Genomic DNA, 16,376 nt, shown 5'->3' on the forward strand with positions numbered 1-16,376 from the left:
ACAGCTATGCACCAGGGCCACACAATATCACGCTCTGCGGCTGCTGTGAAACCTGCCCAAGACACGGCTCCCGATGCGCCGTGTTAACCGTGACAGAACTCCTGGAGTTTCTGCCAGTGACCTGACCGGAGCAGAAATTGCTGGGAGTTGTTGATCCAGAGTTAATACCACCACGTGCCCTTGGTGCTGGTGCCGCAGGACTCAGGAAAGAGGATCCCATCTTCCTAAATGATGGATGAACTGAACCCTACGGGGCTAGGATAGGCTGCAGCTGATCTTGCTCTCTATTTATCACCTCTTGCTCTCTCTATTTATCACCTGGAATAGTATGGCTGCACTGCAGGTAAGTCTTGTCCAAACAGAATCAAAATGAACCAGAGGGCTGAGATCTGAAACATTTCAACAAAGGCTAATATTGCTCTGTCGCTTTCAACCCTCAATCCAGCAGAGTGACAGAGTTTCCCTGTGGGGCGCCCCGAGAGTGGCATGCTTTTTGGGCATGGGGAGGAGGGTGGGATGTTGCTAAGCGACTGCCCCCTTATCTATTACAGGCACCAATTAGCAGACTGTAGGGAGGTGGGCAAACCAGTCTGGCAGCCTCCTGACTTCTCTGGGAAAACAACAGCTCTATTCACTGTGACACCATAGCTGCTGGCTTTGTCTAGCCCATGCGTGTGTGTTTAACGGGAGGCCCGGGTGCCCAGAGAGCAGCCGCTGGCCCCGTGGAGCAGTGATGGTGAATTAGCCGCACGCTCTCACCCCTGAGTGCCGCTGTCATGGTAAGGAGCTTTTACCTCCTGTACGACCATGCACTGTCTGGTGGTGCACAGCCTGGAGCTAAGAGGGCCTGCATGGTATGGAATTGGTGAGCTCTGTGGGTTCCTTTAATGCACTTTTTCTTCCTGAGCCTCCCCCCACCCCCCAAAAAAACACCAGGCTATAAAAACTCCATGGCCCACCTGTGCCACAACAACTGGTTTTCTCCATATCCAGTACATTAAAAGCCAGGGCCGGCATTAGGGGGTCGCAAGCAGGGCAATTGCCCGGGGCCCCATGCCACAGGGAGCCCTGCAAAGCTAACTTGCTTTGGCTTTAGGCCCATGCAGCAGGGTTCAGACTTCAGTCCCTTGCGATGGGGGTTGGGCTTTCTTCCCGGGGCCCCAACGCCAGCTCTGGTTTATTTTGGCAGACCCCCTGAAACCTGCTTGTGGCCCCCCCAGGCTTCCTTGGACACCTGGTTGAGAACCTCTGCGCTAGAGGATCTAATGCGCTCTGAGATTCGCATCCCACCGTTCCAGCGAATGGGAGGGAGGAATTGTGGGTTGGAAACTAGTGAAGAGTCTGTGACTGAAGAAGCAAATGGAAAGCTAAGAAACTGAACGTTGGGCTCGTCAGCAGGCATCAGATGTGTGTCTGTATGTGAGCGCGCTCGCAGGAAGTGCCCCACTCAGATTGCTGGATAAAGTAGCTTGTTTTCTTTCTTAGGTCGTCTTACAGTGCTTTGGCGTGCCCCATAGCACAGCTGGTAGAGGACAGCCTCAGGCTGTCCAGCACGGCAGCCGGTGGAAAACATTTCATGACAACATTTTTTGAGCAAAATGAGCATTTTCATGGAAACTCTTTGTTTTGGTCAAAATCGTTTTTTGAAGAAAACCTAGGATATTTTCAGTGTTGGGGGTAGGGCAGTTGTTTTGTTTCCCCCATTTTCTTCTCCAGGGGGTTAATGTCGTTTCATTTAAAAAAAAAAAAAAAGAAACTGGAAAAAGTTCGGTGAACATTTTTGAAACGAAATGAAAATGTTTTGTTGCTTTTGAATTTCCCGCCAGAGAGTTCCCCCTGTGTATTGACCGGCTGTATCCAGCCCACACAGGGCTGCCAGGGGAGTGCTCTGTTCTCCCATCCTTCCCCCTAGGACTTGGGATCCCACCCCCCATATCTCAGGCTTCCACTGAGAACAAAGGGAATGCCTGTTCCCAAACTGCTCTGGCTTTATGCCTCCCCTCTGGGCTGAGCTGGGACCGGATCCCGGCTCTTGAGCCAGGGGTTCCATCTTCTCAGTTTAGAACCAAATTGGTGGAGATCCCTCTCTAAGGGGTATTGTGAGGTTTTCATTGACCACTTGGAGACGGCAGGACACTTGGACCCTGGGGCCTGCAGGATAGGGACTTTGCAGTTGGTTTGACAGGGGAATAGGGTGCATTGGCTATTCACCTATCTATCCAAGTAGATTTTCAGATCTGGGCCCAGCACGAGTGACTGGGCCATGAACCACCTCCACCAGTGCATTTTGGGCCATTCCCCTGATTACTTCCCTGTGGCCCCAGATTTGTACAGATCTTTGTTTCTTTCCCTCTAGAGTCTTGGACCAGTTGCCCAGTTCCCCATTGACCTTCATAGCCCTCGGGATGCTGACCAAAGCCAGGGGGCCAAGACAACAGAGCCAAGAGACATGGAAAGGACTCAGACCTCAGCAGGACGTGGTGAGCTATTCACGGGGATGGGGCATTTGGGGCAGCATGTGGCATAAGGGGTTTCTCTGCTATGCCTGGCACCCACAGAACACATAGGATGCAGAGCGGGCCAGGACTGGCATCCCCACAACGCCTGCTTACATCAAGGTGGCTGCATTGACCCTCGCCTAGGAGATAAGCAGTCAGAGACTGAGGGGCCTCACGTGGGAATCCCACACTGACGGGAATCTCGGGCAGCTGTCCGTGCTCACCCCAGAACTGGCGGAAGCTGAGGCTGCTTTCTTTGCCATTCCCGGGGCTGCACTCTCAGTGTCGACAGGCCCTAACCCTCACCTCTACCTTTGGAAAGGAAAATACCCTCCTGAGCCTGAAAAATCAGTCCATTCCTCCCTCACTTCAGCAACCCCGAGTGTCCAGGGCCTAGAGAGCCCTGCATGGAGGGTGCTGCGGTAGCCGTGCGGGTTGTTACCGTCACCTGCCCCCTCCCCACATCTCCTGGAGAAGGTCACTGGGAATTGCCCCTTGTCGGAGGTGTCCAACCAGCCAGTCTACTCTGCATCGCTAAATGCAGCCAAGTGGGACAGGCTCTCTAGTGTGCCGATCTGAAGATCACATGCTTTTCACAAGCGTTTGCACAGTGCAGCACCATGTCCCCGCCTCTTGTGCTCATGTAAATGACTCAGAGCCTCCCTTGTGAGCTATAGATGCTGCAGATGTTGCCTCTCTGGAGACGCAGCCAGCTATTAGTAAGTAGGTAGGTTGCCTGGTCCCACTAGCCTGGCTTCTTTAATTGAAAGGATCCTGCTTCTTCTGTGCCTTTGACTGTGTTTTCTGGCCAGATGGAAGATGTACAGGGGAAGGATCCCTTCTTAGTTCTTGTGTTTTCACCCTGGGGAGTCTTGTTAGGGACTGAGACCCGCTGCCCCATCCTGGGCACCAACCTTGGCGCATGGTGGACCACTGGGCTTATCCTCATAAGAAGAGAGGAGAGTTTGTGGTGAGCTAGGGAGTTTACAAGGGTCTAGATAGGGCCCCAGATTGTGCCACAGATGAGAAGACAATGAGACCCAGAACTTGTTCAGTATCCATCCTCCCTCCCCCTCTCTCTGTTTTTTAAAGATTCTTCCAACACGTCCCTGGAAAACCTCTGCCCCATCAAGAGATGCCTCCTGCTGCTTGGGGCCATCGGGCTGCTGGCAGGGGCAGCCATTGGGATGTGGCTTCTAGGTCTGTATCTCCTGGGGAATTCCTCACCTCTCTCAAAACCGCCCTTAGACCAGTGGCCAAAATGGAGAGCAGGGCTTTGGGGATATGCAAGTGATGAGCAAATTGTCACCAGGGTCCCAGGACCACAGACACTAGGCATGGGACAGCCCAGCTGCAAAGCCCAGGAAGCGAGAGTACAGGGGGCTGCGTGGAGCTGCAGGCACTGGAATGGGTTCTAGTCCTGGTCTGCCATGACCAGCTGCGTGACCCTGGGCAAGTTCCTTCCCCTCGCTGAGCCTGTTGTCCCTCCCACCCTGTGTCTGTCTTGTCTGCTTCAATGTAAGCTCTTCGGGGCAGGGACCGTCTCTCACTGTGCGTTTGTACAGCACCTTGCACAGTGGGGGTCCGAGCTTAGTTGGGCCTCCATGTGCTACTGTAGTGCAAATAATAGATCAGCCTCAGAATAGCTGAAATCAACTGGAATCTCTCTGTTGACTTCAGCAGGCTTTGGATCAAGCCCTAAGGGTATATCTAACCCCCTCGGGGCCAGTGCAGGGTTGTTCCCCACAACGTGTGCTCTGGGGTCTTGTCTAGTCTGTTCAATCACATCTCAATCCTCTGCGCTTTCTCCTGAAGTGAAATTCCTGACAGCGCCCCTGTCGGACCAGGATTCCAGCCCCCTGCAGGACACAGAGTCAATCCCGATCTGCAGAGACGCCGGGGAAGACGAGCCCATTGTCACCACGGCTCCCAGGAGAGGTTTGAGATCTTTACTCCCCATACCCCTTCTCTCCTTGCTGCCAGGATCCCTGTGGAGAGGATGTGTCACTTAGTGCCTTCAGCGGGACCTTTCACTCACAGTGATCTGTGGAAACCCCCTGGAATCCAGCCTGTCCGACCTAAGGACAAGGAGATTTCCCTTCCTCAAGATCAAAAGCAAAGCAAAGACTGAGGCTGTCTCTATGCCTTTGCCTGCCCCTTTCTCGTTGTCACGACCGGCCAGAAAGTTCCCCCACATTCTGTTTTTCTCTTTGAGTTTTGCAGTAAAAAGCCAGGCAAAGCCAGGCCTCGGCCTCCCTCTTCGCTCCCTGGAGGATGTTCGCAATCTCTGGGGCTGCGGCATCACATTAGCAACCTGACAGCTGAGCCCAGTGGTTAAAGGGGAGCGAAGCAGGAGGTGGAGGAGCGGGGGGACGGGAGGGGGGACGTGCTGCTTACCCAAGCCAGGGAGAAGAGCTGGAACACTCTCTCTGTTCTGAGCAGAGGAGCAGGGAGCTGGACCCCTCCTTACTGACCCCCTGATTCTGACCCCCCCCCTAAAGTGGGGGCTGAGCAGATTGTGAGCTGTGGTTCCAACGATGGTGTGAATGACTTTCCCTCGCCTCCTGCTGTCTAGGGCTCAGTGTTAGCCCTCCTCACCCGTCTCCTGAGGTTGCCACAGATCAGTGTGTCTGGGCCCCGTTCGGCTGGGGGTTTCCCCTCTTTCCGCACAGGTTGTTCGGTACGGGTGCATCAGTGCTCCAAACATGTCCCCCTTCCTGTTCTCCACTGGTCCCCCTTTTCCAACCCTCACACCCAAGAGGTAACCTCTGCCCCTGTTTTAATCCCACCTGAAACTAGCCCTTGGAATGGGGTGTGTCACAAAGTCACCAGTTTACAGCAATGGAGTTTTAATCAAGTCCCTGAGATAAAAAGAAAAGGAGGACTTGTGGCACCTTAGAGACTAACCAATTTATTTGAGCATAAGCTTTCGTGAGCTACAGCTCACTTTCTCAAATAAATTGGTTAGTCTCTAAGGTGCCACAAGTCCTCCTTTTCTTTTTGCGAATACAGACTGACACGCTGTTACTCTGATCCCTGAGATACTAATTGCAGGTTGAATGCAGGAGACTGTGGTTCATTGGACTGAGTGTAGGACAGGCAGTGGATTCTATGCTTGCCTCCAGCACAATCGCTCTGTGACACCAAGCTCGGCCTGCCTCTACAATGGGGATAGTGTTAATGGTGCTATTTAAAGTGCTTGGAGATCTCTAAGTGGAAAGTGCTATGTAAGTAGCAAGTATCTCGGATTCAGCCTCTAACTAATTTTGCAGCTGTTATTTCACTCAAACACGCTCTGCTCAGCTTTTGCCTTTAAACCCAAAGTCCCCAAAGTTCTTTGTTTTTGTGACACTGGAGTGATGATGAAGCAAAGGGGAAGCTTGTTAGCCCCCTCTGCATACCACTACCCAGAATGCTTTGCCAGTACCCAGCAGTGCCACCCCCTGAGCCCGGGGAACACACAGAAAGGTCCAGGGGTGGTTTGCAATAGCCAGACTTGGGGATGGTTTTGTCCCTCGTTAGTCACTGGGACTTTACTGTGTTTGGCTTGGGCCTTTGCAAAGAGCTGGTCGCAGAGAAGCTTGCAGGATGTTTTTAATCAAATGGTTTTAGTATCTTTCAGAATAAACACGGGAAACTTCTTGTTGGAAGTGCAGGTGGAAGGCAGGCCCGGCTGGCTCCTGGCATGTCACGAGCGGTGGAATCTCTCCCTGGGGACTCTGATCTGTAGGCAGCTGGGATATCTCCAGTAAGTGATGCTCCTCTCAGCATAGACACAGTCGGCCAGTCTCAGGTACAAGTCTTTGATTTGCCATTTTTATGAAGATATTGCAGGAAGTAATGTGATCAGAGCACAGGGCTGGGAGCCAGGGACCGTAGAGTTACTGATATTTATTTGCATTACACTGGGGCCTAGATTCAACTGAGAATGGTGTCCCATTGTGCTAGTCCCATTTCTCACCCTTTTTCTATTTTGCCACTGGAAAAGGGAGGAAACCCCTCAAATCAAACCATTTGGGGATTGGAATTTTCACTGCAAATTATAAATTTTTTCACCGGATATTATTTTTTAAATGAAAAAAATTTCTGTGGGGAAAAAAACAATCTGCATTTTTTGACCCATGCTAGATGTACTGTAGCTTGGGTTTATTTCCCGAGACTTTTATAGCAGCTTCCCAAGCTTACAGAATCATGGACTGTGGAATTATCTTTCCATCGGCTTCCCTGGAAATTGGGGTAAGCCCTTATATCATTGCTGTCTATAGAGTCACTCCCAGATATAATGTTACTGTTCTCCTATCCACTGCTGTTCTGTGGCTGTGCATTTCTGCTGAACATCCCCATAGAGATGAGGAGGATGGTTTTCTGGCATAAATGAGAAACAGGACTCCTGGGTTTTAATTCTACCTCCTCTACTCCCTTGTGACCTCTTTTCTCTGTGCCTCATTTCCCCCATCTTTCAAACAAGGATCATAATATTCACCCATTTCCCAAGTGAGGATGAACTCGTTCATGTTTGGAGCGTGTTTTGAGATCCTCACTTGGAAGGCGTTAGCAAAGGACACAGTATTATTACTGTCTCCTGTTGTACTCATATGCAGTCTACGTTGCAAGGCTAGCGAAGTGATGGTAGCATCTGAAAATATACTTTAGTGATCCAAGCAAACCTATTTCCTGATTTTGGGGTTAGAATGTAAAGTAAGGGCCGGGGTATATGTTCATTTGCAATATTATTATTTAGCCACTAGATGTCCCTGTGTGCTGTGCAGTTTCAGACAGGGGCCTTGCCCCTGGTAAATGAGAGAGACAAAACTGGAACTCAAGTTGCAAGCGTGGAAGCCTGTTTTTTTGTGTCTGTATTTGGTAGCCCTCCTCTTTAAGCACTGTGATTCAATGAAACATGGCAGGGTAAAGGTTTCGTCCTCCCAGTGTGTGATGGTTATTATATTTAGCCCTTTCATCTCTGTGTGAGCAGTGGCCAGAATTAGCATGTATAAACTAGAGTACAATGGTTCTGTGCAGAAGAGAGGAAGAAAGTGACCATAACAACACTGTCACGTCAGAGGCACAGGTGAGCTCTCTGATCTCTCTCTGTGTTTAGGTGATGACATTTGCTGTTGCTTCTGCAGACTCGCCCATCACAAAGGAGTGAACCTGACAGATGTCAAGGTGAATGATACGCAAGAGTTTGTTCAGATTGTGCTCAACCAGAAGAACAGCATTGAAGACATGTGGCAGGTCAGGTGGGTGATGGAGCTGGGGAGAGCAGGAATGGCATTGGGGGAACTGAACAGAAGGTCCTTTCATGGCTGTATTGTCTGAGAAAAAGTTTCCATGTTTCTGGAGGTGACTGCCAGGCTCTGCACAGCTGGCATTGACTCAGATCAGCGAATATGGAGGGAGGGAGAAAATCTGAACTGGCAACTAAATGACGCCAAATGGGAAGGCAAATAGCACAGTGACTGCACTGGCAGGAGCCACAGCTGCAGGGAGGGTCACAGCGTTGGGTGCTTTGGTCATGCCGCTGAAATAGGACTTAAGCCAGCTTGATGCTTACACAGCGGGGATGTCTGTGCTGCACTCAGCAGGTGTGGGCATATCTGAGCTCGCTTTGTTCTCGCTAGGGCGAGTACCCAGAGCAGCAAAGCTTTGGCAGCGCGGACTTCAGCACAGACTAGCTACCAGAATAACGACCCTGGGTCGCAGACGGGCTTGCACAGTCTGTGCCTCGTGGCTAATGCTCCCTGAGCTAGTCACACGTCTACACATGCTGAAATCGCACCTCTGATTGCAGAGCAGAGATATCCTCAGTGCCAACAGGGTAGCTGACGTGCAGACCTTTAGACAGGCCCGCTAGCCCTCTTAGAACAACTCTGCTTTGTTGCTGCAGCACCACAGCCCCTGTCGTTGCGCATGTGAGCTTTCTGCCATGCACCAGCTCGCGTTTGCAAAGTGCTGTGAAGGTGAAAAGCCTTCCATGGGCATGATGATTATTCCTATCAGAATCCACTTTCTGGGCATCCTGGGTGAATCTGGCTGGTCGCCATTCCTAGGCGGGCCACCCCGTGATGGGCCAGCTCTGTGTTTCATGGCTGCAGATTTCTGGGAGAACTTTATTTCGAACCCTGATTTTATTCTTGTGCAGGAGCAGCTGTGCTTCAGGGCGAATTGTGGCTCTGAAATGCTCCGGTAAGTGCTTTAGCCCCGTCCCCACATTGCACTGAAGTCTCTTGCATTCCTTGTGCTATTATAGACCCTCTGTTAATTAGCAAAAGCCCCAGGTCAGCCAGACACTGAGTGCCCTGGTGTTGGTTTGCAAAGCCTGTGTCATTCCTCACAGAGTGGTTTTCACCAATCCAGCAGCCTCAGTGTTGGGTGGCAGTAACAAGCCAGCATAAACCAGCTTGTCTGGATGGGAGGAAGATTTAGCTTCCCAGCAGGCTGAGCAGCAAGAAAAGGAAAAAGGATGGCTATGAAGCCCCTGGAGCAGCCCCTTTGTCTGTGTGATTTCATAGCTGGGGTCTGCCTGAAGCGGCTGCAGCAACGTGACCATCAGCTCCCAAATCCCTCCTGTCCATATGGCGTAGCTATTGTGCCATTAACAGCACGTGCCATCAACACCCCCAGTATCTAAAATCCTAACCGTCTCAGCAGCCCCTGCTGTCAGAGAAGGAAGCTGCGGCCCTGAACTCTCTCCCTGAGGCCCAGGGCTATTGCCGGGCAAGAGGCAAGCCCAGAGAAGGCCCAGGTGGAGAGGTGGGACTCCTGTGTTCCCCGCTGTTCTCTCTTGCTCCCTCTCCACTCTGGCTTAGTGATGCTGGCTGGGGGACATTTCGTACACGGAGGAGATTGGTTTAGGTCACTGGGTGGGAAGGCTGAAACTAGCTTGGAGCACACAGAAGGGATTAGAGTGGGTTTCTCTGGGTTATTTCACATGGGGAACAGCACAGGTGGCAAAAGAAAGGGAGAAAGCTGGGGCCACCCTGAATCCCTGACATCCTGTGGGGGGTAAGCCAGGGACATCGGTGGGGCACAGCCAGGAAGCAGGAGCATGCCTGGGGAATAACTCCTGTCAGCTGTTCCCCTCTCTGCTGCCTTGCTTTCCCTTTCTTGTCTCCCATTTCCTGACTCTTTGTTCTCCTGCTCTTCTCACCCAGCCTTGGTGTTCAAAGACCTTACCTCTCTCCCTTCGGCCCCAAGGCAAAGCTCTGCTCAGCAGTTTCTTGGACACCCTTTGCTGCCCATCCCTCCCCCACTCCTAGTTGAGGTGTTTGGGGGCACCAGGTTAATGTTTCTCCCCCTTTTCAGAGTGTGGCATGCACTCCAGGGCGGCCCGGATCGTGGGCGGAAGCGACGCCCCGTTGGGACGCTGGCCGTGGCAGGTCAGCCTATACCTCAACTCCAAACACGTCTGTGGAGGCTCCGTGGTGGCGCGTGACTGGATCGTCACGGCCGCTCACTGCGTGCACAAGTAAGTCTGGGAATGTCAGAGCTGGAGGCCTCAGAGGGCAGCCTAGCGCAGAGCACGGCTGTTCCCTCAGCCGGGGAAGGAGTGGGGAATTGGCCGCCCCAGCAATACTTCAGCCCCAGAGGAACAGGTGGGCCATGTCTTTGCTCAGTTACAGGCAGCCTCAGGTCTCCAGCTGGCTGGTCTTTGCTGGGATGATCGCTCATGTGTCAGTCCAACAGCAGGCTGGGGCGGCGGTGGAGAAAATCATCTACCACCCCCGCTATGACGACAGGAGTCACGACTATGACATCGCACTGATGAAACTCACAACGCCCTTGAACTTCTCCGGTGAGACCCTTTTCTTCAGCCATCTTCCCCTTGGAGGGGGTGGGGATCCCCACAGGGCAGCCCCATGGCTTCCATTCACAAGGGAGCCACCCACCAATGGTCTGATTCCTACGCTGGTGGCCTGTGTCGATCATAGGGGCAGTGCCAGAACGAGGGTTGGTCCAGCTGTGGGCAGCAGAGAGAAAGCTTTCCCCAGGCAAGCCCCGGGGCCTCTGGTGATGGCACATGGGACAGAACGCTCGCAAGACCTTGTCTCCCAAGGATACAGTGAATAAAGTGGGCAGATTTTCTAAAGAGCTGGGATTTGGCTGTAAAGGTCACAGTGGGAGCCGAGCTCTTTGGAGAATCCGGCCCCTGGAGCCAGAGGGAGCAGAGCTGCAAGGGTGTTTCGCTTGCACTTCTCAGGACTAGATCACCCCTGCTCACTCCAGGCTGGCTGCTCCTGGGAGCCACTCTCCATTTGTTTGTGCTGTGTGCTGTGAGGGGCATCCCAAGCTGGTGGTGCTCTCACACATGGCTCTCTCCCCAGATGCCATCCGTGCAGTGTGTTTACCGCTGTACCGTCAGGATTTCCCCCGCGGCACCCACTGCTGGATCTCCGGCTGGGGCTACACCAGACCTGAACACGGTGAGCAGCTCCAGGAGGCATGGAGAGCTTTCTTGTAGCTCCCTTTTGAAACGAAGACGACCGAAGGCAGCATCTCACCGAGGGGATGTTTGAGTCCAGAGGAGAGTGTTGAATTCTGATCTCCAAACCTCCTGCAGTCCTCAGTCCCAACCCGCAGCCCAACCCCCTCCTCCTCCCAACACCCAGAGCCCTGGAGATGAAGTGTCTGTAATGCTCCATGTCCCACTGTGCCTTGAGTGCAAACACCAGCATCTAGCCACCAGGGCCGCAGGTTAAACTATCTCTCTCATTTGTTTTCCTCAAATCCAGTTCATATTGCTGAGATGCTGAAGGAAGCTATTGTTCCCTTAATCAGCACCAAGAAATGCAACAGCTCCTGCATGTACTCTGGTGAGCTCACCCCCAGGATGCTGTGTGCGGGCTACCTGGACGGGAAAGTAGATGCCTGCCAGGTGAGAGCAGGGAGAAAACAACCCCTGTTATTAATAGGCTGTGGGGGATCGGGTCCTTTCCTCCACTGAGGAACAGTGTGATGCTGCTTACCATGGGCTGGATCCCACATGGTGTCTATCACGTACATGAAAATGAGGAAGAGGGTGGGAAACGTGGCTTCCCATCTAAATGAAGAGGGGTCCCCCCTCTAGCCCCTTACTGAAGAGGGCATGGCAGGAGCATGCTCAGGCCCCGTGCGGCACAAGGAGGGCATGGCAGGGCGGGGGCGTGTGAAGGGTGAGGTGGGACGGGTTTTAGGGGCAGCGCAGGGGCACATTGGGGGTGTGCTGGTACCCTGTGTAGAACTAGTGAGAGGCTGTGGGTGTCAGGGTGGGGGCATGATGGGGTTTGATCAGGCCCTCCGTCGAACCAGGGAGGGTGTGTCAGAGGTGGGAAGGGGGTATGGCAGGGGTGTGCGTGGAGCTAATGCACAGGCCCCCTTCCTCCTGGGGAATAGCGGGTCACTAGAATATAGACGTTCAGGCACCGCCATGGTTTAGGTTAATGCTCCTTTATACAGAGAGGGCAGCTGCCAGCCGCCCCCTGCACCAGGGTACCAAGCTGCAGCAACTTTTCCTCTTTTGCTTGGAAGTTATAAATCCCACCTCCTTAGCAGCTACCCTTAGCGAAGAACAATGCAGGATCAATTCACACCCCACACCCTCCATCCTCCACTTACAGTTCTTTGGCTTTAGGACAGATAGCCACAGCCGCACATCCTGTAGTCAGAAGCAAACGTTGCTTAAGATGGGCTACTGCATTATTGTTGATTACAGGCATTTAGCCCCGTCTTCTGCACTGCCACTAGTCCCAGCTGGAGACAGGCACTGAATGGGCAGATCGTTGGTGTGAAGCTATACAGCAGCTCCTTAGGGGGAGCTAGGCCCAGAGTCACAAATGGATTGAGGCGCCTAACTCCCGTGGATTTGGAGAGGAGTTAGGTATCTAACTCCATTTGTTCACCTGGGCCTTCGAGAGCAGCATCTTTGGTCCATTAGTTAGGGATCTATCAGGCCAGGAAAAATCACATACAACAAAGGTAGCCTCAGGCTGTTGGGTTTCATTCCTGTGCTGTGTTACTGCATCCCTGGGCATCAATGAAGCAGTGCAGAGGAAGAACCCTCCATGGGGCCCAGTACCCTTCTGCAAGCTGTCTGCAAATCCCAGCTTCTGCTCCTTGAGCACCTTCTAGCAGCATCTTCCCCCAGGGATGAAGGGGCCCCACACAGCATGGTTCAGTTCTCTTCCTGCTGCAACACGGCTGCCTAAACAGGAGGGAGGAAGAGCATCGTGGAAAGTCCTGTACAGTATTTTGGCCCAGATTCACAAAGGTATTTTGCTGTTTAACTCCCATTTATTTAAACGCCTTTGAAGATCTGGCGCTGTGTCGCCAGGATGCATAGATTGAAAATGGCCAGTAAAGTGCTTTGAGATCCTCTGACTGAGGGAAAGGGAGAGAGGAAAATCATGAGAACTAAAATGATACAACAGAGCTGGGGTTTAGCCGTCTTCATGCCAAGGGGACGTACTAGCAGCAGGCAACTCAGCTCTGCCCCTTCCTGCATTTCAGCCTCTCGCAAAGCTGACAGGGCCCACAGGGCAGGAGCAGCCCTATGGTGCATAATCCCACCTGCTAGCTTAACAGAAGCACTGCCCCACCGTGACACTTGCTCTGTCTTGCAGGGAGACAGCGGGGGTCCGCTGGTTTGCCAAGATGAACTCACCTGGCGCTTAGTGGGCATCGTGAGCTGGGGCACAGGGTGTGCTGAACCCAACTACCCTGGGGTTTACACCAAGGTGGCTGAATTCCTGGACTGGATTTATCATATCATCGAGGTAATGGGAGCAAATGGACAAAGGCCTGGGTAGACCTCCAAGGAGATGCGAGAACAGAGCAGGGTGTTGGTTCATCAGTTTTGTCATCCTGGCGACCACACAACACTTAAGAACCTGCCTCTTTGGTCAACACTGCCCAATGGGAAAATTCCTTCCTGAACCCTGTAACAACCTTGCTCTGCAGGAGACATTTATAGGGGGGTGGGAATGGAGGTGGGTTTTAAAATACCCCTGCCATTATAGATTAAGTGCATCTCCCGGGAGAAAGTCAACAGCTCTGTCCTCTGGAGCAAGAGCCTTCCAGAGGAAGGAAATCAGAAACACAAGCTGGCTTCCTCTCCTTTGGATAGCAGAGAGCTGAGAGGCCCAGAGACAGGGCAATCAGCAGCACATGCCCCTAAATACAGAGGGACGTAAAAATACTCCAAAAGGCCAATAGGGCCCTGCTCCCTGTGGGAAACATAGGTGAGACATCTGGGATCTTGCAGGCACAAACACCACCAGTGAATCCAGACACCACAGCCTGAGCACATCGGTGCTCCTCCAACCAGCTTGGGGTCTTCAGATCTCAGCCTGCCTCCCCCCCCCAGAAAGAGCAAAGGCAGGGGAAGGAGAGTCTTGTCTCTTCTCCAGAGCTGTCAAAAGCAACAAATGCAGAGAGGAACAAGGAACAGAAGCTACAGGGGACATTAGATTAAAGGGGAGACTCTGAGCTTAAAAAAGATGCCTACAGCCCCCACTGAGTTTCCTCACATCAATTGTAACTGACAGCAGGGCCTTGTGAAAGTTATTCTCTCACTCAGCAGCTCATTGCTGGAAGTTTGTTTACTGTATAGGAGGAGAGGCAGAACAAGTTGGTTTCTTTTTTCCATGGTCTGTTTCTAGTCAATATCACGACTGTGCAGCAACACCCTGCAGTGTGTGAATGCAAGACAGGACAGGGGGAGATTTTTTGTTTTTAAAAGAAAATTGCCACAAAAAGAGCTCATTTCTCTGATTTTGAATGAAAATATTTCTATTGATCTCAGGATACATGGAGCTTCAGAGATGACTATCAACCTCCATTTACACTCTTTACCCAAACCCCGCCCACCCCCAACCAACCTTATGTAACAGGATTTTATTCTTGCTTCCAAATTAGCAACAATATTGACCCTTGTGATTTCAGAGAATCTCCCATCCCAGAACATGGAACTGATACAGCTTTTTGTCTGTTCTTTAAACAGAGCCACTAGGAGCAAAGCAAGGGATAGGCTTAAGGAGCAGAGCCATCCCCAGGGTGACATGCCAAACAAAGAAAAGTCCAGAACAAGTTATCCCCACTATGGAGCTTTGTCCCCGTTAATATGTAGTTACAATGGATCAGCATCAACTGAAAAGATGGAGGGAGCTGTAAAACCTACCTGTTGCCAAGGCCTGTAAGGAGGCATCTTCAGCAGCCTGGGTGTGTTCTCTGGTGTAGAATGAGGGGCAGTGTCCCTGCTTTTGCCTGTTGCAGCTAATCCATATTAAACAATTAATGTTTGGACAAAGGCTGCTACAGTCCTCCTGCTCTAGTGCAATGGTTTAGCCCCATGCTTGGGCTGTGTATAATGGGGTTCTAATCTCCCCTTGGCCTGCGTTAAGAAGGACTATGGACAGATATCAAATATAATCTTGCTGTCTGTGCCCTGAGCTATGTAGTGCTTCATGTCTCTTGCCTGTGGAAGTTGTTCCACCTTAATTAAATGCTGTTTAGGTGAGCACCTTCTTCAGACCCCTTCAATAGCCCAATGGTTAGCCTATCGGCTTGGCCTGTGAGAGATATAGGTTCAAATCTACCCTGGTGCCTTTATACTCAACGTTCTGGAATAGCGGTGGGCTTACTCTCCTCTTGCCTGTTGAAGCTGTTTCACTTTAGTTAAATGGGCTGTCTTTGTCCTTTGCCCGCTGACGGCCAGCTGCTGGGAGGGGGGCCCGACGGGACGGATCGCTTGAGAGTTGCCCTCTTCTGTTCACTGCCTTTGAAGCAGCCGGCGTTGGCCGCCGTCGGAAAGCAGGACAGTGGGCTAGCTGGGCCATGGGTCTGATGCATTATGGCCATTCACCTTCTAACTTGCCCCTCTGCCGGACGAGCACAAGGGATTTGCAAAGGGCTCACCTACCGCCCGGGTGAGGGCCCTAATCATTGGGTGCTGGGCTAGAGTGACGGGAGCACCCTCACTTGAAGCTCTTACACTTTAATTGAAGGGCCCTGAGCCCAGTTACAGGCTGTGGCTCCCTCTCTGATTCCGTGGTTAGGCTTCAGAGAGGGGCTAAGAGGCTGGCTCGTTCAAATCCCCCTTCTCTCTGCTGGGAAGGTTGTGGGGGGCTTTGACGAGCGCTGCCCTACGGGCTGTCTGTGTTCTGCGGTTCCGTAGCTCCAGTGGTGGGGGGTCTCGTGATCCCTTCCTCTTGCCCGTGAAGCTGTTCAACTTTAATGAAATATTATTTGGGCCAACCAATTCAGCAGCTTCCTATGTAGTCCAGTGGTTACGCTACTGGTCTGGCTTGTGGCCGCTGTGGGGTCCAATCCTCCCTTTGTCTGTTGCGAAAACCCTTGAGAAGATGTGGTCCTGGATTGAATCCGTGGCGTCCCTCGCTTTTTTGGCTCGGAGAAGGTGTTCCACGTTAATTAACTATTGTTCAGGCAAAGCGCCCGGCACCACTCCTCCCGTGGTCCAGCGGTTGGGCCTCATGTGTGGCACGTGGGGGCTGTGGGTTCAATTCCCCAGGTCTGCTGATGCTAAAAAGGGCTGGAGATGAGCGCCTACCACAGGCCTGGTAGGTTTTGGGTATCGCCAGAGGGGGGCAACTTCTCTCTTGCCTGTGGAAGCGGTTCCATTTGAATTAAATGGTATTTGGGCCTCAGGCAGACCCCGTTCCCTCTGTAGGCTGATGGCTAGACTGTGCGCCTTGGGTGGGCGAGATGTGAGTTCAAATCTCCTCTGGTGCCTGGGCGGCCATCTTTCTGGGGGTGCCTCCTTTCTTGCCTTTCAAAGCTGTTCCACTTGAATTAAACGGTATTTGGGACTCTCTTTGCCGCAACACCCTCCGTAGGCTGATGGTCACACTGGGTGCCTGGGGTGCGTGAGATGCGGGTTCG

At 52.3% G+C, this 16,376-nt stretch overlaps 1 protein-coding gene across 1 annotated transcript; it reads left to right on the forward strand.

The window, feature by feature from the left end:
* The first annotated feature begins 810 nt into the window (after nt 1–810).
* Nucleotides 811–14,980, forward strand: TMPRSS5 (transmembrane serine protease 5). The gene is made up of 13 exons (XM_073320880.1): nt 811–854; nt 2,357–2,480; nt 3,591–3,698; nt 4,314–4,436; nt 6,111–6,246; nt 7,628–7,741; nt 8,644–8,687; nt 9,807–9,969; nt 10,118–10,296; nt 10,826–10,924; nt 11,234–11,376; nt 13,100–13,252; nt 14,479–14,980. The coding sequence occupies exons 1-13, from the start codon at nt 852–854 to the stop codon at nt 14,485–14,487; spliced, it is 1,398 nt and encodes a 465-aa protein (XP_073176981.1). The 5' UTR covers nt 811–851; the 3' UTR covers nt 14,488–14,980.
* The last annotated feature ends 1,396 nt before the right edge of the window (nt 14,981–16,376 follow it).

Source organism: Lepidochelys kempii, chromosome 22 (assembly GCF_965140265.1).
Source record: "Lepidochelys kempii isolate rLepKem1 chromosome 22, rLepKem1.hap2, whole genome shotgun sequence".
Classification (NCBI taxonomy): Eukaryota; Metazoa; Chordata; order Testudines; family Cheloniidae; genus Lepidochelys; species Lepidochelys kempii.